A 20,766-nucleotide genomic window follows, 5' to 3' on the forward strand; every position below is an offset into this window, starting at 1 on the left:
CCTTTTCCCCTAAAGCCCCCACCCGCATCTAGCCTCTCACGGTCTTTCCCTGTCTCCCTAGTTTCATCACGAGAAGTCTGGCCTTTCCTGAGAACAGCCAAACCCCTGCTTGGAGTCCAGACCAGCCACCTGCTCCATCGTTGGGCTGCCAGGATCCAGGAATAGGTGGAAAAGCCAATAGGAGAAAATCCGGTTAATCCTGAATGAACAGTGGGTCCTGGCCAGGACAGTTCCCCTCCCTCTTCACACGGCCCCGTTGAGCTCCCTGCCCTGTTTCCTGGCCAGCCTTTCCGGGTTCCACTGCCTCACCTGTCTTTGCTCGGTTCTCAGCTTCCCCTTAGACATGAGATCGAGCAGGCCCGTCCTGCCTCGCCCCTTTCTCCTAAAATCAGTTGTTACAGACATTTACCCTTTCCTCAGAATTACGGTTCCCCATTTCCGGTCCAGGGCTCTTCTGCTCTGGGGCTTCTGGTCGCCTCAGCTGCCTCCCTGGGTAAGAACGGGGAGAAGAGCCGCGGCCCTCCCCTGTGCCCAGCCCTGTGCAGCATCCTTCCCGCCCTGGCTTGCTTCTCCCCGTCGGCATCTGTCCCTCTCAGCCACTTGAGCAAACTGCAAGACACCTCTTCCCCCGACATTAGCAATTACGCCAAGGGCCATTAGGCTCTCAGCACGACTATTTTTAGACAGCCTGTGTCTGTCACTGAGACACTCTCCTGTGTGAAAATATCCCTCCCGTCTGTAACAGCTGCCCGTTGACTGCCTCTCCTCTCCCCGACCCCAGGGAAAGGGGCCTGGTCCACTCAGCACTGTGCCCCATCGCCTGAGGTCAGGCCCGCACAGCGGTACTTCCTTAATTAAAAGTGCACAGTTGCTTTATGCTCAGTTCAGCATTATACTTTATTGATGTGTGGACTACGGGATGTCAGTCTTTTGGAAGAGGAGAGCTCGCCGATGAAGGGATTGAGGTGCAGGCAGAGCCAGGGCCCCTCCACCCTCAGAGGCCAGCCTCCCCGCTCCTTGAAGACGGTCCTGGCCCAGTCAGGGGCAGTGCTCCACGGTGCCCCTCCTGCGCCAGGATTTGGGGGACGAAGGAGTGGCTGAGCCCCTAGGATTCCCACTCGTCCTCGTCCTCGTCCCCTGCTGGCTGCTGTGGCGGAGGCAGAGGTGGGATGGAGTCCGACATTCGGGCGAAGGCCCCTCCAGGCCCCTCGCCGGGCCCGCTCCCTGGTCCTTTCCCGGAGATGCCTGGGAGGGAACAAGCAGAGGGTGAGGGTGGAGCTTTGGGGTACTAGCACCCAGCCCCTCCAGACTTGGAAACAGGAAGAGAAAGTGCAGGATGTAAATGCCCCAGCCCCCAGCCCTGCCTCCTACCTTTGCGCCTCATGACCAGCTTGGTAAAGAGATCCGACATCAGGTCCCCACCTTGGCCTGTGGCTCTCACTGCAACAGGAAAACCATAGGTGAGGGGGGAGGGGGGGACGTTCTCAGTTTCCGTCACACGTGTCCTCTTTTCGTTCACTGTTGACACCCCAGCCCTCCACAGCCACCACGCTACCACCAGCTCTTGGATCAGTCTGTCTGATACCAGCTCTGGGGGACTAAGAAAATGGTTATCGTTTGAGTAACACTGTCACAGCCACCCAGTGAGACAGAGGGGCACTTATGAGCAGCCCCACTGTATGGATAAGGAAACCAGCCCAGAGCGGTTAGGCGATTTGCCTGGGGTTACAGTGCAAAGCTCAAAGAGCTGGGCCTCCCACTCGGGACTGCTGACCCCCAGGGCACCGCTGCTGCATAAATGCCCAGTGTTACATTTATGCCAGTGTTTGGGAGTCACAGCAGACATAATCTGTAGCACCAGAGGCTTCGAGAAGCAGGACCGGGCTACTCCTCCAGGCCCTGTCTCTGAAATATCTCAGGTCCAGACCATTTCCTCAGACACCTGGCAGACAGGAGAAGATTCTCTCTCGTAGTTTGAGCCAGGAGGCCAGCCCCTACCGACGGAGAGCAGATTACCACTAAGCAGGCTCCCAAACCGGGCAGGAACCCAGTGCCCAGGCAGCACAGAAGATGTCAGGGAGGCCACCCAGGGTTGCCAGCAAACGCCCTGGGGGACACAGGGGGCTGGCCTTCTGACACTTGGGTGGCAAGAAGCACCTGTTGGAGCCTGATGGTGGTTAGAAGAGGTGGCCCTTTTCTTAGCGCCCATTCCTGGAGTGCGGCGGCGTCCCCTCACCTTGCTCCTGCTCCTTCTGTTTCTTCTTCTCCAGCTTACGCTCCTTGACGCTGCGGAGCTTGGCCTTGCCGATGCCCCCAGCCTGGCGGATGGACTCCAATAGAGTGGCCCGGCCACTGGAGGGGTCAGCCACTTCCTTGGGAGCTCCGTGTACTGGAGCTGAGGGTGAGGAGGGGCACGCGGGAGGAAGGCTGCTCAGGCAGGGCTCGGCTGTGGGACAGGCCTGCCCAGCCTAAGGTTCTGGGGGCCCCGAGCCCTCAGCAGCCTGGCTATGAGGAGGCGTTCCTCCTGAAGAGGAAGCCGGCTGGGGAAGCTGGGCTTCCGGAGACTACGAGCCTGGGTGCTGATGTGTCCGCCTGCGCTGGGGGCTCGGGGACCCTGCATCCAGGCTCTCCTGGTCCCTCTCCAGCCCCTGCCCAGGTCAGGAGGGACCCTGCAGGTGTGGCCCCTGGGAATTCCTGCGGTGCTGAGTGTCTAAACATGACAGATGAGCCAACAAGGAGTTCTGTGCCACTTCTGCATGCTGGAGACGATGGGGAGGTAAAATACTAAAACTGAAATTGCAGTTAAAGGACACGTGGATATTTTGTTGCTGCAGTTTTCAATTACGCTAGTAGCCCCCCGTTTTCCATTGGTTTAAGTGGGAATGGGGGACCCAAAGCCCCACCTGGCCAGGCTTCCTCTACCCAGGACAGAATTCCGGGGCCATTACAGACACAGCCTAAAAACCACTATTTTATGAACCTAACGGAACAAGATACAAAATTAGAACTACTCTGAAAATCTAGAATTTGTGACCACTTAGCAAGCCTACAGAAGTCCTTCCGGCACCCCCAAGGAGAGGACCTCTCCCCTCCCCACACATGCGTCCCCTGCCCCGTGCTGCTCCTACCTGAAGGTGACGTGCTACGCTCATCCTCGGCGCCTTGACCTGGAGAGGCCACGGTCTGCAGTGGGGGTGGGGGTGGGGGGGCGCTGACCAGCACTGCTGGGGCTGGGGGAGGCGGCGGTGGGGGTGGTGGCGGTGGGGGTGCTGTTAGCACCCCATTTTCTAGGTCTGAAACAAGTGTGAGAAAGTGAGGTGTCTGGGGAAGAAAGTGGCCCAAGTCCCTCCCATTCCTGGCTCTCGCTCACTTGGCTTGAAAGGCTCGGCCACCTCTGTGTGGAAGGTGGGCAGCTCCGGAATGGTGCCAGGAGCAGAGGGTGCAATGCCAGGGCCCAGATCAGCACTGTACATGAGGTCATCAGCGATGCCTGGCAGGTCGGGCAGGTAGGACGGCACGTCGATCTCAGGCACTTGGCCCAGGTCAGGGACGTAGAAGTAGTTCTCCGGAACCTGCAGGGTTAGTGGACGTCCGTGAGTGGGGCCTGCAGGTGTCCTGGGCAGTCAGTGGGACCTGGGCAGTCAGTGGGACCTGGGAACGGGCTCAACAGACCCCTTGCCTAGAACCCTAGCAGGGCTGCCAGGGCCCCTCCTCCTCACCCACCTGTAACCCCCACCCACTAAGCATCATCTCTACCTGTTGCTCCAGCTGCTCTCTCTTGCTGATAGACAGAGGGGCATCGAATAACTTCTCCTCTGTCTCTGCCCCCAGCATCACATGGGTCTTTGTTACAGCACCAGCCAGAGGGTCCAGGAAGACATACTTTTTGTACCTGTAGAGGTGGGGTGCAGCTCAGGCAATCTATCACCTGTTCCAGGCACAGGGCCCTCACCCACCTTTCCCACTTCATTACGGGCAACGATCGTTTGCACTGTGGATCCCAAGCCTTACGAGGCCAACCAAAGGGGTTCTGGCTCCCCAGCTGCAGACTGCTGCTGCCCGTGAGTCTCATGCCCCCCGTCCGCCCACTAAGCCAGCCAGCCCCCCTTCTGGCCATACAGGTTCTCGGTGGTGTTGAAGAGCAGCAAGGAGCTGACGGAGCTGATGTTGCTGGGAAGACCCCCGAGTCCCTCCTCAGCCTCATCCTCAGGCTCCGGCTTGGTGCTCACACACACAGGGAAGTATTTCAGCTTCTCCTGGGGGGTGGGATGTGACGGATGGTGGGTGTCGGGGCCGGACCAGTGACCTCCACCCCATCCCAGGCAGAACCCGATGCTGGGCCCTTAGTCCCCGCCCCCCCACATCCAGGACCGCCGCTGGGTACCCTCTGCAAGCATGGGAGCTGTGTGCCCCTCAGACCTGCAGGGCCCGCTCATCCAGGGGGCGGTGTTTGCTCTGGATCCTGTGCCGGGGGCGTCTCTGCAGTCCAGAGTCCTGGGCACCCATGAAGATGGAGCTGTACTCCTGCAGGCGCTCTGGAGCTGGGTACTTGGCACTAGAGAACACCTGGGGGCAGAGGGAGTCTGAGGTCACTCCTTCAGGGGCCCTGAGAAGCTCGAGAGAACCTAGAGTTAAGGTGGGGGGGTTCTGAGAAAGAGGAAAGCTAGAGGTGTGGCTGGACGGTGCAGACAGGGACCTGGCAACCTCGGAAGCACAGGGATATGGTAGGAAAAGGGGCTACTGCGACTGCCCGCCCACCACAGGACACACAGGCTACCTTAATGGCCTTCTTGCTGCCCTTGATCTTCTCAATCTTGGCCTGGGCCAAGGAGACCCTCTCCCCAATGGCCTGAAGCTGGCTCCGGCTCAGTTCTACTCGCTGGGAGATCCTGCCACGGAAAAAATGACAGGGTTGGGGGCTGCTCCTCAAGCCCCCGCAGCGTCCTGCACACCTGTTTGCACAGCAGACCTGCGAAGCCAGGGGCTTGGGCAAGGGCTCTTTAAAAAGTGTTACTTGCTTGTCAGGGCCAGTCTTGGAACTGCTCAGGTGGCCTCTGCAAGGGTTATCCAACCTGAAGCGTCTGGGAATGCACCGTATGGAGTTCCTTGGAGGTCTGGGTGGGGGTGGGCAATCACCTAGCCCAGAGTTGGCGCCTGGACATGCCATCGAAAGGGACATGGTTCCTGCCTCCTGGACTTTGCCGCCTCAAGCAGGGGCAAGCTGAGACAATCATCATGACTGATGGGACACATTCACCTATTTCCCGACGACGAAACCAAAGTTGAGCAGGGCTGACTAACAGGCAAGTCTGGACCTAAGTTCGGTCCCTGTTCAGGAGGAACTGCCCCTGATGTGGTAACGGCTCAGGTAAGTACGTCCCAAGTCCTGACCATGGCTCTCGTGGTTGTGGGTGTCCACCCCCTGGCCCCACCTGATCAGTCGGCTCTAGTGTCAACCCGCTGTCCTGCTATTCCCTGGACATGCCAAACTCACTGTTGTCAAGTGGCCTCGGCATCAAATGTAATGCCCCCCAATATCCACACAGCCGCTGCTTCACTGCATAGCCCCCCCTCGCTGTAGTCTTCCCGACCACAAAATCTGGAAATGCACCTGTCACTTTCCAGCCCCACCCACTTTAGTTTACACAGTGCCGCTTGACGAGAGTCTCTTGCCTACACGTGCTCCAAGGGACTGAGGACTTTGTTCCCTGTGTATTCCCAGTGCCTGGCACCTGTAAGGGCCCCTCTGGTTACTGAATGACTGACACCCATGTGCCCTAAACGAAAATGCACACAAGCCTCACACACGCTGTTCCTACATAATTCAGCAACAGCGAGGGGCTTCTCACTGCAGGGTTACCTCTGCTCACACGTGCCAGTCTATCCTCCCCACGTCCAAGAACACCAGCCCCTGCCCATGACAGCCACATTCTACATGCAGAGTGGTCACGTGTCCGCATTCACCTGGCAGGAGCGAGCACAGAAGGGGTACACGAGAAACGGGATGGAGCTGCAAGCTAAGTACCCTGGGAAAGGTGGGAGGACACGGTGAACAAGAGGGGCCCCCACAGTCTGAGGGGTCGGAGACTGCAGGGCCAGGGGCCTCAGAGAGTCCTCTAAAGGTTGAAATGAACAGTTAAGACTCTGGCCCAGTCTTCCTAAACCACTCCTACCAACTCTAGAAGGCTTTGGCCCCCTGAGAACCCACCGCATCAGCCAATTTCGCAAACCCAAGGGTCTCCATCCCGATAAAGTCTCCCTGATTACTCCAGGTCCAGGGGTGGGGGCAGGGGCACAAGCAGGCACGCGAAGCAGCTGAGTTCTCCTTGACACAATGGTCTGAGTGCGGTTCCAATGCAGAAAGAGAACAAGAAGGCATAGTTTCCTTCCACTGAGAGAAGGCAGAACCACCCATCTTTTCCAGCATGAGCCCCATCTTTTCTGGCAGGGGGAAAGGTCTTCATCCACTGGGAAGGGGACTTGAGCACAGCTGCTTCCTCCAGTCCCCAACTCTGCCACCCCGGCCCTGGGTGCCAAGCCTTAGTGGTTACGTAACCACTCTACTCGAAGCAGAGGTGGAGAGGGAGGGATTAGAGCCGGAGCTGGACAAAGGCTGCTCTGTTTTGGTTCTTTCATTAAGGAGAGAAGGGCTGCTTTCTCAAAACTGTGAACATCAAGCCGAACAATGAGCCCTGGCAAATTTCCAGAATGGATTATTAAATAGAGGGTCTGTAAGCACTTAGGAAAGGAAGAGGCAGGTCCCAGGGGCCAGCACTACTTTAAATCTGCAGCATTTCTTTTTCTGACAGGGTGCTTAGACCGGTGTATCAGGGGAAAGCCTTAAATACTACAGTGCATCTTGAGTCAGCAAGGATTTTGACGGTTTCTCACAAAATCCTGCGGACAAGATGGAGCTGTGGGGGGTTGGCGGAGAGTACATTTAAGGAAAATCAAAGCAGACGAACGCCAGCACCCCAAGGGCACTGCCGAAGAATGGATTGATTTCAGCCTTGCACGAAGGTCTCTGGCAGGGCCCCGTCCAGCTCACTCAACACTTGATCAGTAAACGGGCTATCCAACGGGGAAGGGTCAGAAATGGGCTGCACGATGCAATCAAGACGCAAAGCATCCTGCGAGGCCAGAAAGATGCACTGTAAGCACCACGATGAAATTGACGAGGAATGAATGTGAAGCCCAGTATTTAGGTGAAAAAGTCAAGTGCACAAGTACAGGAGACAGAGGTTTAGCTGTGGTTCAGGTGAAGAAAGACCTGAGGTTTTGGTTGACTGTAAGCTCAGTTTCAGCTAAAAGTATGTTAAGCAGCTTAAAAAGGGAATGCAATCTTAAGGCACACAGCTCCTGAACCCTCTCCTACCTTCTTTCAATAAACGGGGAACATCCACTCTCTAAGAGGCACTAGAGAGAAAACAGAGCCCCGAATTGATGAGCTAATCTATGCCAGACACCAGTTTCATCCACAGCTGTGTCCCCTTTAAACTGAATTCACATTTTAAGAGGACTCTGAATTCCCTTCTAGACTATTCCCTCACTCACTGCTATATCTCTAGCACCTGAGAAAGTGCCTGACATGTAACAAATACTGGCTGAATAAAAAGTGACAAGTTAATGAACGTCCAAAGGAGAATAATGAGGATGGTGACGAGTGAGAAACTCATGTCACACAAAGGTAAGTGAAAGATGTCTGGCTATAGAGGAGATGATGTAGAGAACATGATCATTCCTTTCACATATCAAAAATATCCTAAGTACTGTCAGGTGAAAAAGCGATGAGACTTATGCTGTCACCCCAGAGGGCTGCATTGGGACCAGTGGGTGGAGTTACAAGGAAGTAGCTCTCAGTTCTACCAGCTATTTCTGGTAAATAGCTGCCTAGCTCTCCAAAGCAGTCAGATTCCAGCAGGATCGACCACCTGTCAGGAATGCTCCAAGGGAGATTCCTGTGTGTGGCAGCAGAACGGAAGACGTGACGTCCAGGGTTCTTTTCTTACCCTAGAACCTGTAAGTCTAACGGCTTGTTTGCTGACAGCGTTCCCAAACACTCTAATCTCAGTCACGTGCCACGATGCTGAGAGTACACACCACAGATGAGAAAGAGCTTTCAGTTCGTACGCCATCTTCTGTTGACTGGCAGCAACGTCTGGAAGGCTGTGTTAGGAAGGACCGTCAGGCCACATGGGCTGGGACTGAGTGCGATGAATAATGAGCAGTGGCCAACACAAGGCCAGCATGATGGTGGCCAAAGGGCAATTTATTTGCCATTCCCGATTTAGAACCCCCTGGCCTGGTGGTCAGTTTCCAAGCTCATCACTGAAGCCATGTCCCTGTGACGTTTGCCAGACACTTGCAGAGAAAGGGCTGCATCCATCAGCACCAGGGAAGAACTGGCTCACTCAGAACCTGGGACAAAGATGAATCATATGCCACACGCCTGTTCTCACGAAGATTCCAGTTTACCGGGGAGACAAGTAACTACAATATCCCACAGATCTGGGTTAACATCTATTTAGTAACAGGGTGACCTTGGGCAAGTCACTTAATTGGCCTATGACTCAGTTTCTTCAGTTGAAAGTAGGAGTAGTAACTTCTGTATCATGGAATTATTGGAAAGGCTAAACACGGATGTATGTCTAGCATTCCTGCACTAGCTGACATATCCTAAGTACTCGGTTAACATTTGCTGTCACTACCCATAGTGGACAGAGGGATGAGGGAAAGCCAGAAGAGGAAGTGCTGGGTGGGAGGCACTGGAGGAGACACCCAGGGACCACTCCGCTCCTGGTGTGGCAGAGGGAGGGGCCTGGGCGGCCACGGCAGAGCTCACTCACGTCCCGCCACCTCCGAAGCTGACCGTCATTCCCTCCAATGAGGCAGGCAGGCCCAGGGCCCCTGCAGCACTGCCACAGCCCCTCGCGATCAGCATGCCGTCTACGGGGGGGGGGGGGGGGGGGGGGGAGGGAGGAGGGAGCACCAGCTCCCGCCCCATCATGGCTGCTTGTCCTCCCCTTGCATGTCCTATCCCTGGGCACAGCAGTGAACCTGGGCTCTGGCTGGGATAATTAGGAATGACCTGCTAATTATGCAGGCAGCTGACTGAATGCTTCGGCACCTTGGGAGGCACCAGGTGCCAATCAGAGAGAAAGGGGGGAGAAGGGGAAGGAGAGAGGAAGAAGGGAGTAAGAAAAAGAGGAAAGTGTGGGGAAGGTGAAAAGGAGAAAGGGGAAGAGAGGAGAAGAAAGGAAGAGGTAGGAAGTGCAAGGACAAAAGAGAAAAGGAAAAAGCTTGCAGAGAAAATGGACTCTCCCATGAGGAAGGAGTGAGACCAGGCTGTGGCTTCCCCCAGGGGCTGACGGAAGTGGCAAGGACAGCACCCCACTGTCACAGGCAGTCTGTCCTCTTCGCTATGCCACTGCAACACCTTCTGCCTCGTCATCTAAGTCTTGTGAAGCAGTGAGGTCTCGGGGCAGATATTTGGGGGCCTGGCTTCTCTCAGGTGAAGATGGGGGCAGGTGAGGGCCAGAGAGATCTGCTAGGCAGGAAGAGAAGCCAGGGACGGGGCTGGAAGGAGGGGTTCGAGGAGAGCCTGAGAGGTACTTGTCATTCGCTCCAGTCTCTGCACAGCTCCCACTGCGGCAGTGCAGGAGGAAGGAAGGCCCGCTTGGAATGCTAATTTTCCATGAGCTCACCTACCTGCAGAACTGGGCACAGGCTCCAGTGGGCTGAGAGGCCCACGCCTGGGCCTGAAACGGGAGGAGAGAGAGAAATTGTCTCTTCTCTACAAGGTTTCCATGCAGGAGGAGCACGTTTAAAGGGGGGGCTTTGCAAGCTGGGTCACATCCCCACCACAAAAGGCCACGAGAAATGAAACGCGCCCTTGCTTGTTGCCTGTTGCACGATGGGGATGGGGGCAGGCGGAAGGAGCTAGGTCTAGGCATTCCCACCCCACTGCCAATCATCTCTGACTCCTCCCTTTCCTTCGTCCACATCCCATTCTGTCATCATGTCGTCATTGTTCCCGTGGAAATGTCACTTATCCAGCCCTCCCTGCCTGCAAGTGCCCTGGACTGCAGCCTCTCCCTTCCAGGGCCTGGCCACAGTACCAGCTTCCAGGGTGTCCCTGGATCCCACTATCTCCCCTTCTTATCCACTCTGTGACGGCTGCCTGGCGAACCTTCGCCAAACTCTTCTGTCCCATCACCTCCCTGTTCAAGAACCTACCCAAGCTCTAAAACTCCTGGTTCAAGCTCAAAGTCCACTCCAGTTCACAGAAGCCCTCGTGGGCCGCAACCTACTTCTTCCAACTTGTCACTCACCCCGCTGTCTCCTCCCACTCCTCTGCCATGAAGCACCCCACACAGCACGGGCGGAGAACATGAAGGAACGGGAAGCAAGCTCCCAAGGGCGCAGGATCAGGGTAAGTGAGGCCCACAGATGCCGGCAGGTTCCCTTTTCACACCCTCTTCTGTTCTGCAGTGGAGAAGCTGAAAGTATGGACAGGCAGCAAGGTCTGTTCTTCGGGAGCTGGCGCACACCACACTCGGGGAGCCGGGACGCACCGCGCTCCACATTCTGCCTCTAAGCCTCTCGCACCCATTTCCAGACCCCCAGGCGGCCTGCAGGCCCACATTCGCAGCCTGCCTCTCCACAGCCTGTCCCTTGCGTGGCCAGGTCCATGCCCCTCTCCCCGCGGAGGCCTTCCCTGACCACGTGCACGGGGCATGTGGGCTTCACTAGCATGGACTTCCTCCTTATCCAAGCATAATGCATCACTCCCTCAGGCTCAGTCCCTGCACTTCAGGGGAGGCTAAACCCAGAGCTCAGGGTAATGCATGTGACCAAGGTGTGTTCATGGGACCAGTGTGTCACACCCCTCTCGCCCCAGCAGCTGACTCTGGGATCGACATGAGAACTAAACCAGGCCAATGAGCGAGTGGGGCTTCCAAGGAGATGCTGGACCTGAGCCTGAATGTAGGAGCTCGGCCCTCCCGGCTGCGACCTTGCCACCACAGAGCAAGGCCCGTCTGAGAACGGGGCCACCCAGAGGCAGAGCGCCAAAATGCAAGGGACGCAGAAACAGGTCCTAATGATGTCCTTTACGTCATTTACACGCTTCAGCTCCAAAGTCTACTCCACTTTTGGCTTAAACTAGTTTGGGGTGTTTGGATTAACAAACATGCCATTAATTGGTACTTATTCCTCTCCTCTCCAGAGCCTGAGAGGCTATGCAGTTAAGAATGAGCCAAGACCTACTGCTCTCCCATTCCGGACGGTACGTCCTGAGACAGGAACCACGTGGCACACTTCAGCATTCCTCAGGCTCCAGCAGGTGGGCACGTAGTGGGGCCAATGGAGGCACCTGGAAGCTGGCTGCGAGGGCTCCTGGGACGCGTCCTCCCCCCTGGGCCACACGGAGGGCCCATACGCACGCTCCACCAGCTCTCCATCCCTTCCCAGGAGGTGGCCTGCCTGCCCTCTCGCCCAGGAAACTGTCTACAGGTGTCACATGCCAGGAGGAGAAAGGAAAGCATGCTAAAAACGCCAGTGCTCTCCTTACAGAAAGGCAAGCAGCAGTCCCAGTCCTTGAGGAAACACAAATATTTTCAGTGGGTTCTTCTGGCATCCATTTCAATCACTGGGCATGGGGTAGCCATAATCTAGGACTGACAGCTCTTAAAGGCCTGTGTCCTCTAACTTATGTGTTCCTTGGTCATATTTAGCACAAAAATAAGCACAAAGGGGGCACCTACCACTTTCTATACTGATAGCTGGTTGATGAAGGACCACCATTGGCAGCAAACGAGCAATGATATAAAGAGCAAATATTTACTGAATGCCTGCTATATGCCAGGCACTAATTCCTCTGCAAGTTTTAATTCATTTAATCTTCACGACAATCCTGTGAGGAAGCTGCCATGTTACAGATAAGAACACTGAGGCTCACAGAGGTTAAGTTACTTGCCCAAGGTTCCAGAGCAAGCAAAGGGGAGGCCAGAGGGAGCCCAGGCTGCCCGCTCCAGAGTCAAGCCCCTGAACCATTTGGGGCTCCGCCCCCTGGTGCCATTTATATTCTGGACAGGCTTGGGGCAGGCAGCTATGTCAGTGGGTAGGTAACAGGCAGAAGAGTGCAGAGTATCTGGTGTTTATACCGAGTCCAACTGAAGACAGTGCTCATATTCTGCTCCCACTGGGGAAGGCTTCAGGAAGTGTGGACTCCCAACTGACGAAGGAGGAAGACGTGGCCTGGTGAAACAGCAGGGGATTCCTGGGCTGGGTTACAAGCAGGGGAGGGTGGAGGCTGACCTGGACCATGAGAGGAACCTAAGTCAGGCAGGTAAATACTTGACACTGGGTGGGATGAAGGGTCCCTATGTGAGGCATGGTGTGGGCACCCGGGAAGGAGATGACCGAAGCCCAGCTCAGGTTGCTTACGGCCAGAGAAAGATGGGCCCTGTATCCAGGACAAAACCTGGGACCTTTGCAAGGAAACCGCAAACACCACTCATTCATGTTAAATAAACACCAAGCGAAGAATCATAGCCCGAGGACTATGCTAGATAAGCACTGGAGATACAAAAGCTGCCACTCACCACCTCAAAATCATCAGTGACTCTGAGGCCTTACCCACTTCACCAGCCGCCTCACCCCTTCACTCTCCTGCTCCGGCCACACTGGCTTCAATTCAGGTCCTTCCCACCCCAGGGCTTTGGCTCGTGCACTTCTTTCTTTCTGAAGCATTCTTGTCCCCAGCCTACCCCCCCGCCACAATAACTCCTACTCACTCTTCAGATTTTACCCTAAATGTTTCCCCTCCATGTACCTTCTCCGATTCCTCCCAAAGCAAGTCGGGCCTCCCATTAACAGCTCTCATAGTAACTTATCTTCAGAGAGAGACACTAGGGACTCCAGAGTCTGGAGCCACCATACCTGGCTGTGACCCCGGGCTCTGCACTTGGGCAAGTCTCTTAGCCATTCTGTGCCTCGGTTTCCTCATCTATAAAAAGGAGATTTCAACAGAACCTCCTCATAACGTTGTTGTGAGGGTTAATGAGTTAATGTGCTTCAGCTCATTGGAGCTACATAGTTAATGCTATATAAATACCAGCTATTACAAAATTATTAAAAATAGGTCTTATCGCAATTAGAATTAAATAACATGCAATTGATTAATTACACTCTACCTCTCCGCCGGAGCCTATCATCTAGTTGGACAGGGATCTCCCTTATTCACCGCTGTAACCAAGGAGGGGAGCACAGTGCCTGAACACAGGACTTGCTGGCTGCGGGAGTAAGTGCATGTGGGCCCCCAGAGGGCGGAAGAGCAGGAGTTAGGAGAGCGGTCCCACCACTGGGCCTGTGGGGTCCACAGGGAGGGAACGCAGGGGGCTAAGTGGGACAGTAGGAAGCTCTTAGGAGCACGTGAGAGAAAAAGCTTCTAAGCTGGGGCCCCCCAGAACCAAACATCACCAGAAGGGTCACTCCTAGAGGGGCCTTCCTGGGAAAGGAGGGACGACTGCCCGGGGTGGGCAGCACCCACCTGCTAAAGATGTCTCCGGAGACCTTCTGCAGGTACTGCAGGGCGTCCGCCACCTGCTGGATGGCCTCCTCTCGCCGCAGGTTCGGCTGGATGAGGGGCACTGTGTACGTCTGACCTGCCAGCGAGTGCTGGGTCCTCATGGGAGTCATGCTGCCTGTGGGGGAAACCAGAGATGAGGGCCACCCCACACTCCCCCACCCCCACCCACCACAGGGCAAGGTACCGGGAGGCAGACGCACAGCCCCTCACCCCACCGATTCAGCACGCACAGGTGGGGAGTTGGGGACAGAGCATTTGGTGGGGGGCCAGGAGCCCACAGGTCTGCTGCTTATTGAGTGAATGCGGGAGGGAAATTGGTAGGAACGAGGCCAACGAGAAGGGTTCAGAGAAGGTACAACAATATGTGACCCTATAAGGTGTCACATATTACCATACATCTTTCAACCGCCCAAGCCTGGATGAACAAGAAAGAAGCCCTGGCTGGAGAGAGAAAAGGTCTGGAAGCAGAGGGATAGCTGTGGGGGGATAATCTGCCTCAGTCAACTGCCAAACGGTACCCGGGTTATGGAAAAGCACAGAGAATGTGGACTCCTGGGTTCTTCTCACTTCGATCCCTGAGGAACTCAGGGCTTAGTCCTCAGATAGGACAGGCAGTGGTTAGTGACTAGGTTGAAGTGTCCAGACTCTGCTCACCCAGGCTACAGCTAAGGGGGGCCAGGAGGAAGGAGGGGCATGTGGAGCCAGGAAACAGGAAGGAAAAACACTCCTTCGAATTGCAAGGCAGGGCAGAGTCTATTTATACTGGGCTTAATTAACACCACTCCCTGGTGCCACTAAAGCAGCAATCACACTGCAGACGGTACTGATTTGATTGGCAAGAGATGCACCAAGCAGAATATTAAGGCCCCAGGCCCCTATAAATAGGTCTGATCACAGCCCCTTGGCAGAAGGCGGGGAGGAAGGCGCTCATCAGGCCTGGCACTGTGCTCCAGACCTGTTTTCCTAGGCACCATGTTAAGGGCCCCTGGTTGCAACAGCGGTGTGGGTGGGGCTCGGTAAGTATGGTAGGGAGGGCTTAGCGGGCTTCAGTTGGGCTTAAAATGCTATGTGACCTCGGGTAAGTCGCTTGCCTTCTCTGAATATCTGATTCTATTTCCCATTCTACAGAGAATGGCACTGCTCTCTAAGGGGTTTTTCCCATTATATCACACCGCATCTTCACCAAGTAGGTGCTTACGTCTCTGCTCCCTCTGCTGGTTTCCTTAGCCCTTCCTTCCGCCCACTTGTTCTCTCCTACCCTTCCCAGGCCAGCACTTTTCATTAGCTGAGATGACTCTTCTGCTCTCCAACTTGTTTCCCAACAGTCACCTCCTCAGCTTCTCAGACCTGAACCTACCTTGAATCCTCAACAGGGCCCAGCATTATTCCTCACTTCTCTTGCCTCCTATCAAATGACCAAAAGTGGTACTAGTTGATCCCTAACTATCTGAGGAATCTAATCCTGAGACACCCCCCAACTCCTTTCAAGGAGAATCCCCCCACTTATTTATATTGATGCAAATTTGCTGGTCACCCTAATTTAGTTCTGTATTTCAGCTTTCCCATCTGTAAGATGGGGAGGGGATAAAAGGTAGAAGACACTTTTCTGTGCACATCTTACAATGCATTCGTCATGGCTATTTACCATATCTGTCTGTGTGTACACGCACGAGGGAGTGATTCAGGCACAAATTTCCTGAACAAGGAAGTTGTGGGTCCATTCAGGAATTAAGAGACTGCGTACAGCTGGTTGGTACTTTACTCATTCTGTCTGCAAACATCTACTTATCAACTATTAGGTGCCTGCCATGATCACAACAGAGATGACCAGGGCACTCTACTAGCCATGGAAATAGCCTCAAGAACAATTAAACAGCATGTGATGTGTTCTAATCCAGCCGTAAATACAGTACTAGGGGAACACTGAGGAAGGAGTGATGAACGTCTTCTGGGGTTAAGGGAGTCAGGAAAAACCTCTTAGCAGAAGCTGTACCTGCCTAATAGGCCCAGGGAAAGCATTCCAGGTAGAAGGAACAGCTTAAACAAAGGTGTATAGGGGAATGGCAAGTGGTCCTGAGAGGTGAGGTTATAACCATCCTTGGACAAGTAGCAGGAAAAAGAAAGATAAAGAGAGGCCAGATTGTAAGAAGCACTGAATACCACAGCAGAGAGTTTGGACTGAAATCCTTAGGCCTGCATTGTCCAATGTGGTGGCCACTAGCTACACGCGACTATTGAGCACGTCAACTGTGGCCAGTCTGAATTGAGATGTAGCATAAGTGTAAAATATACACCGAATTTCAAAGACTTAGTAGGAAAAAATAATGTAAGATAACTTATTAAAAATTTTTACAGTCCTGGGTGGCCGTTTAGCTCAGTTGGTTAGAGTGTGGTGCTGATAACACCAAGGTTGCCGATTCGATCCCCACATGGGCCACCGTGAGCTGCACCCTCCTTACAAAAACAAAACTTTTTACAGTCGTCCCTTATTTACCGGGGATATGTTCCCGAACCCCCAGTGGATCCCTGAAACTGCAGATAGTACTGAACCCTATATATACTATGTAAAATTTTTCCTATACACACATGCCTATGAGCAAGTTTAATTTATAAATTAGGCACAGTAAGACATTAACAACAATTATAAAATAGAGCAATTATAACAAGATACTGTCGTAAGAGTTATGTGAATGGCTTTGGCAAAACAAGGGTTGTCTGAACACAAGCACAGCAATACATCCAAAGCTGATCTGATAACCTCGTCGGGTGTACAGACTGGATACACTGGACAAAGGGATGGCTCAGAAGCCGGGGAGGGCGGAGCGGGGCTGAGCGGGACGCCTGCAAGACTCCATCACACACTCAGAAGGCGTGCAACTGGCAACTTATGAAATGTTTATTTCCGGAATTTTCCATTTTCAAACTGTGGTTGACCCCCGGTAACTGAGACTGCAAAGAGCGGGTGGCGGGGGGTGGGGAGGGCGACTGTATACTGATTACATGCTCAAGTTATCATACTTCGGCTATCCTGAGTTAAATGAAAAGTATTACTAATTTCACTTGTTTATTTTTTTTAAATCACGTGTGTGGCTCGCATATTTCTAATGAACACCTGAGAATCTGGTATAAACTATGGACGCTTTCAAACACCTGAACCCACCCCGTACCTGTGTCTCCTACGCTGTGTATGATTTCGGAAGCGCAGGAACTCCTTCCCGCACACCCTCGCGAACACCCAGCTCCCGCGTCTGTCTGCTGCGGAAATGAGGACGGGGGCCGGGAGGGGCGCGGGCGGCCTCCGGAGCGCGGGGAGCTGCCGACGGCCGGAGGACGCGCGCGGCTCCCACAGGCCGGCCCCGCGGGCGGAGAGGCGCGGGCGGGTCCCGGGGCCGGGCTGCGCGGCAGCGGACGGCTGCGGCCTGCGGCGCGGGGCGGGTTGCGGCGGGCCCGGGACGCGCGGGGGGACTCGGCTTCCTGCTGGGCAGCGGCCGCGCGCCGCTTCCGGGATGGCGGGTCCGGCGGCCGAGGAGGAAGTCAGCCGGCGCAGGGCCGCAGGCGCCTCCGCCCCGCGCAGGCCCCTCGCCCCGCCCCGGCCTCCGCCCCGCGCAGGCCCCTCGCCCCGCCCCGGCCTCCGCCCCGCGCAGGCCCCTCGCCCCGCCCCGGCCTCCGCCCCGCGCAGGCCCCTCGCCCCGCCCCGGCCTGCGCCCCGCCCCCCGGCCTGCGCCCCGCCCCCCCGGCCTGCGCCCCGCCCCGGCCTGCGCCCCGCCCCGCCCCGGCCCGGCCCCGCCCCCGGCCCCGCCCCCAGCTCGGGCCTGCAAACAGCCCCGCGTCCTTACCATTTGTACGTCTTCTAGCGCGCCTTTGTCTTCTGGTCCTGTCTCACGTGGGCCGTTTCCCCACAGAATTCACTAAGTTTCCACCACCACTCCCACCACCACCCCTTTACAAATTAAATATGTAAACCAGACACAAAAGGAAGAATACTGCGTTACGATTCCACTTATGTAAGACAGCTAGAGTAGTCAAACTCATTGAGGCAGAAAGTAGAATGGTGGTTGCCAGGGATGGGGAAGCAATTGGGATGGCGAAGTTATTGTTTAAAGGCTACAGTTCTGACAAAGCCTCTGACCAAGCTACTCAGGCTTCTCTGAATCCTCTTCCCAACTAGGCCTCTACTTACGTTTCCGAATTTTAGCGAGAATCCTGTTAAGTGGGTTTAGACAATCCCCCACTCTCTGTATTAACCAGATCACCCTCCATACTGATCAAATATCTGACCAAATTCCTCATCCTCCAACATACCCCAGGTGATGGCTAGTCGCCCTGGCCTGCTTTCAGCAAGAATCCGGTCAGGTGAGTTTAGCAAAGAATTACCCCCCCAGTACTAATTTTCCATCCAGGACCACTACTCCCAGCTTCTTGGCTATAAATCCCCGCTTGTCCATGCTATATTCGGAATTGACCCCAGTTCTATACTGAGGTCTCTTTTCCCCTGTTGCAAAGTCCTAGATAAATTCTGCTTTCACTGCTTTAACTACTGTTCCAGATCTGGTTTTCTTTGACATGTCTGTTTGGGATGATGAAAAAGTTCTAGAGGTTGGTAGCGGTGATGGTTGCACAACAATGTGAATGTATTTAATGCCACAGAACTGTACACTTAAAAATGGTTAAAATGGCAAATTTTATGTTATCACACACAAAAAAAAACAATTAGATTGGTGCAAAAGTAATTGCAGTTTTAGCAATTATTTTTAACCCTTTAAACCGCAATTACTTTTGCACCAACCTAATAGTTTTTTTAAAAAAGATTTTTAAAAAGGTCAAATATATAATGGAAGCATTAGTCCAGAGATCCTACAATTGTCCCTCCTGGAGTCCATTGGGGCTTGTCTTAGAGTTCTTGGTCTGTCTCTTTTAGAGTTGCCTGAGGAAAATATAGGACACCAAGTTAATTTGAATTTCAGATTTAAAAATGTGTGTGTGTGTGTGTATTTAGTGTAATTATATCCCAAACTAAACATGAGACATACTAAAAAATTATTTATTGCTTACTTGAAACTCAAAATCAAATAAGTATTTGATATTTTTATTTCCTAAATTTGGCAATCCTACTTTCCTCCTAACACTCTCCAAGTTCTGTCCTTCCCTGCCCCTCCTTCCAAGGGAGTTAGGTTGAATTGTCTTTTTTGACAAGAACATTCCACCGTCTGACCAGCTGTAGTACATGGTCCCCACCAGCTGTGGAGTCCACCTATATTATGGACTGAATACTTATGTACCCCCAAATTCATATGTTGAAGCCCTAACCCCCAATGTGGTAGTATTTGGAGCTGGGGTTTTTGGGGAGGTAATTAGGGTTAGATGAGGTCATGAAAGTGGGGCCCTCATGATGGAATTAGTGCCTTTATAAGAAGAGACACCGGAGAGTTTGCTCTTTTCTTTCTCTTCACCATGTGAGGACACAGAGAAGGTGGCCATCTGCAAGCCAGGAAGAGAGTTCTCCTCAGGAACCAAATTAGCTGGCACCTTGATCTCGGACTTCCCAGCCTTCAGAACTATGAGAAATAATTATTCACGTTGCTTAAGCCATTCAGGCTATGGTATTTTTTTTTTTTGAGGACACGATCCATGTTTTATTTACTAATTTTAAGACTAACTTTAATCTCAAAATCATATATCCATACACCTATTTCCTTTTTGTTGATTTCACTTAAACTTAAATGCATGGTTTGTCAAACAAAGACTGTAAACAAATATTTACCATGTCTGTTACATGTAACACACAGGAACATCTCTTAACAGAAATTCATCGACCTTCCCCACAACATTTTTTTATTATAAATACAGGTATCAAAACAATTCTGGACATACTTTTGATACTACTAGTAGTCAGCACCCACACCACTTCAAAAATTAAAACAATTTGTGACAATATTCATTGTACCTGTTACTTTACTAGACAATTTAAAATGAAAACTGTTTCCCTAAGAGAGAGGGATAAAGCATGCCATTTCCTTTTCCTTCTTGAGCTTTTTACTTTTTAGAAATACACATGCTTCCACAGCTATTTGACACTTCTCACCATACTTTCATTTTGTAAGCCTTAATTCTATTTTGAATACTCCAGGTTTATGTTTAAATGACAGCACCTTAAAAAAAAATTGTGCTGCATTTTTCCTCCTGTTACCTGAAAACATAGTAGGTGTATATATATTAAATATATTCTTACAAATGTCCCAGTCATGTTTACCAGCTGGAGTTCTTTTACTTAATGTGTGGGTATTTTGCATTGTGATATTTAATCAAGACATTAACATGAGTAGAAGACTGTTGATTTAAGACAAGTTTGAGATCCAAAAATTAATTGTATGTTTGTCCCGGTGGTTATGGAAGCTTCATATTTTCTTTGGACATCATTAGACGTCTTAGCTCTTGGAGTACAACTTTAATGCTCTATGAATTTTGCCATTTTGCTAACACTGGTATGCTCCGTGCACCCACCCTTGGTGGCCCAATAATCATGCCTGTCCACCTTGTAAGTGTCATATCTTCATAATCTTCAAGGCCCCAGCTAACCGTACCATCGCCTACTCCTTTTTGTCCTTCTTCAAGTTCTTCCAACAAGCGAAAATTACGAGGAACTTTAACTCCTGTGGAGACTGCCATCTTCTCCTGCGTCCCGGTATTTTGTTTTTAACGAATACAACCTGCTAGCACATTTCCCCCTCACTACTCCTGAGCAATGACTGAGTAACTTAAGGTATCCAGGTTACATCAAAGAAGAGGAAATGTGCTGTGCACAGAGGAGAGCACGCAGAATCGGGGCCTCGCCACTCATTCCTTGTATGACCTTGAGCCTTGATTGTCCCGTTTATAAATTGGGGTAAAAAGTGCTTGCCCTCCTCCTTTTGAGTGCTGTCATTGGATGTCAGAAGTTCTTCATGATCTGTAAAGTTTATTCAAGGACAAAAAGAAATTTGGATGTGCCCCGGGATGTCTGTCTATACATAGACACACAAACACACACCACATGACATGAAACCTAGCTGTGTTTTCTCACAAAAGTGCAGCTAGACAATGCCCCATGGCCCAGGCCAGCCAGTTCACCTCCATACAGTTCACCTTTCACTACATAAAAGTTCTCTGCCTAACCTACTATTTGTAGACTCATCCCA

The 20,766-nt window shown here is 52.8% G+C and overlaps 2 protein-coding genes and 1 pseudogene across 3 annotated transcripts in view; 1 reads left to right on the forward strand and 2 right to left on the reverse strand.

Annotated features, from left to right (window-relative positions):
* The window catches only part of DDX11 (DEAD/H-box helicase 11), a 34,187-nt gene extending 33,306 nt beyond the window's left edge, over positions 1 to 881 (forward strand). The window contains exon 27 of the mRNA XM_081060879.1: positions 62 to 881. Coding sequence (XP_080917005.1) covers positions 62 to 91 — 30 coding nt within the window. The 3' untranslated portion in view covers positions 92 to 881. The remainder of the gene's footprint in view (positions 1 to 61) is intronic.
* Positions 871 to 17,154, reverse strand: WASHC1 (WASH complex subunit 1). Its single transcript, XM_081060878.1, has 11 exons — positions 16,759 to 17,154; positions 13,553 to 13,706; positions 4,778 to 4,889; positions 4,420 to 4,566; positions 4,120 to 4,256; positions 3,757 to 3,892; positions 3,371 to 3,572; positions 3,129 to 3,293; positions 2,237 to 2,395; positions 1,372 to 1,440; positions 871 to 1,245 (listed from the first exon to the last, which is right to left on the reverse strand). Exons 2-11 carry the CDS (start codon positions 13,699 to 13,701, stop codon positions 1,106 to 1,108), a joined length of 1,416 nt encoding a protein of 471 aa, XP_080917004.1. The 5' UTR covers positions 13,702 to 13,706; positions 16,759 to 17,154; the 3' UTR covers positions 871 to 1,105.
* Positions 17,155 to 19,951: 2,797 nt separating this feature from the next.
* Positions 19,952 to 20,257, reverse strand: LOC308502355 (ubiquitin-conjugating enzyme E2 variant 2-like; annotated as a pseudogene). Its single transcript has one exon. The product of its transcript is annotated as a ubiquitin-conjugating enzyme E2 variant 2-like (transcript).
* Positions 20,258 to 20,766: the final 509 nt, after the last annotated feature.

The sequence above is a fragment of the Rhinolophus hipposideros genome, assembly GCF_964194185.1.
Source record: "Rhinolophus hipposideros genome assembly, chromosome: 9".
NCBI classification, from domain to species: domain Eukaryota; kingdom Metazoa; phylum Chordata; class Mammalia; order Chiroptera; family Rhinolophidae; genus Rhinolophus; species Rhinolophus hipposideros.

Bases quoted from the DNA above. Each gene is read 5' to 3' on its own strand.
- WASHC1 (XM_081060878.1), bottom strand. From the start codon at position 13,701: ATGACTCCCATGAGGACCCAGCACTCGCTGGCAGGTCAGACGTACACA. The intron at 3,573-3,756 runs GTAGAGATGATG...CTAACCCTGCAG, and splicing joins GAGAGCAGCTGGAGCAACAG to GTTCCGGAGAACTACTTCTA. The intron at 1,441-2,236 runs GTGAGGGGACGC...TTCCTGTTGCAG, and splicing joins ACAGAAGGAGCAGGAGCAAG to TGAGAGCCACAGGCCAAGGT.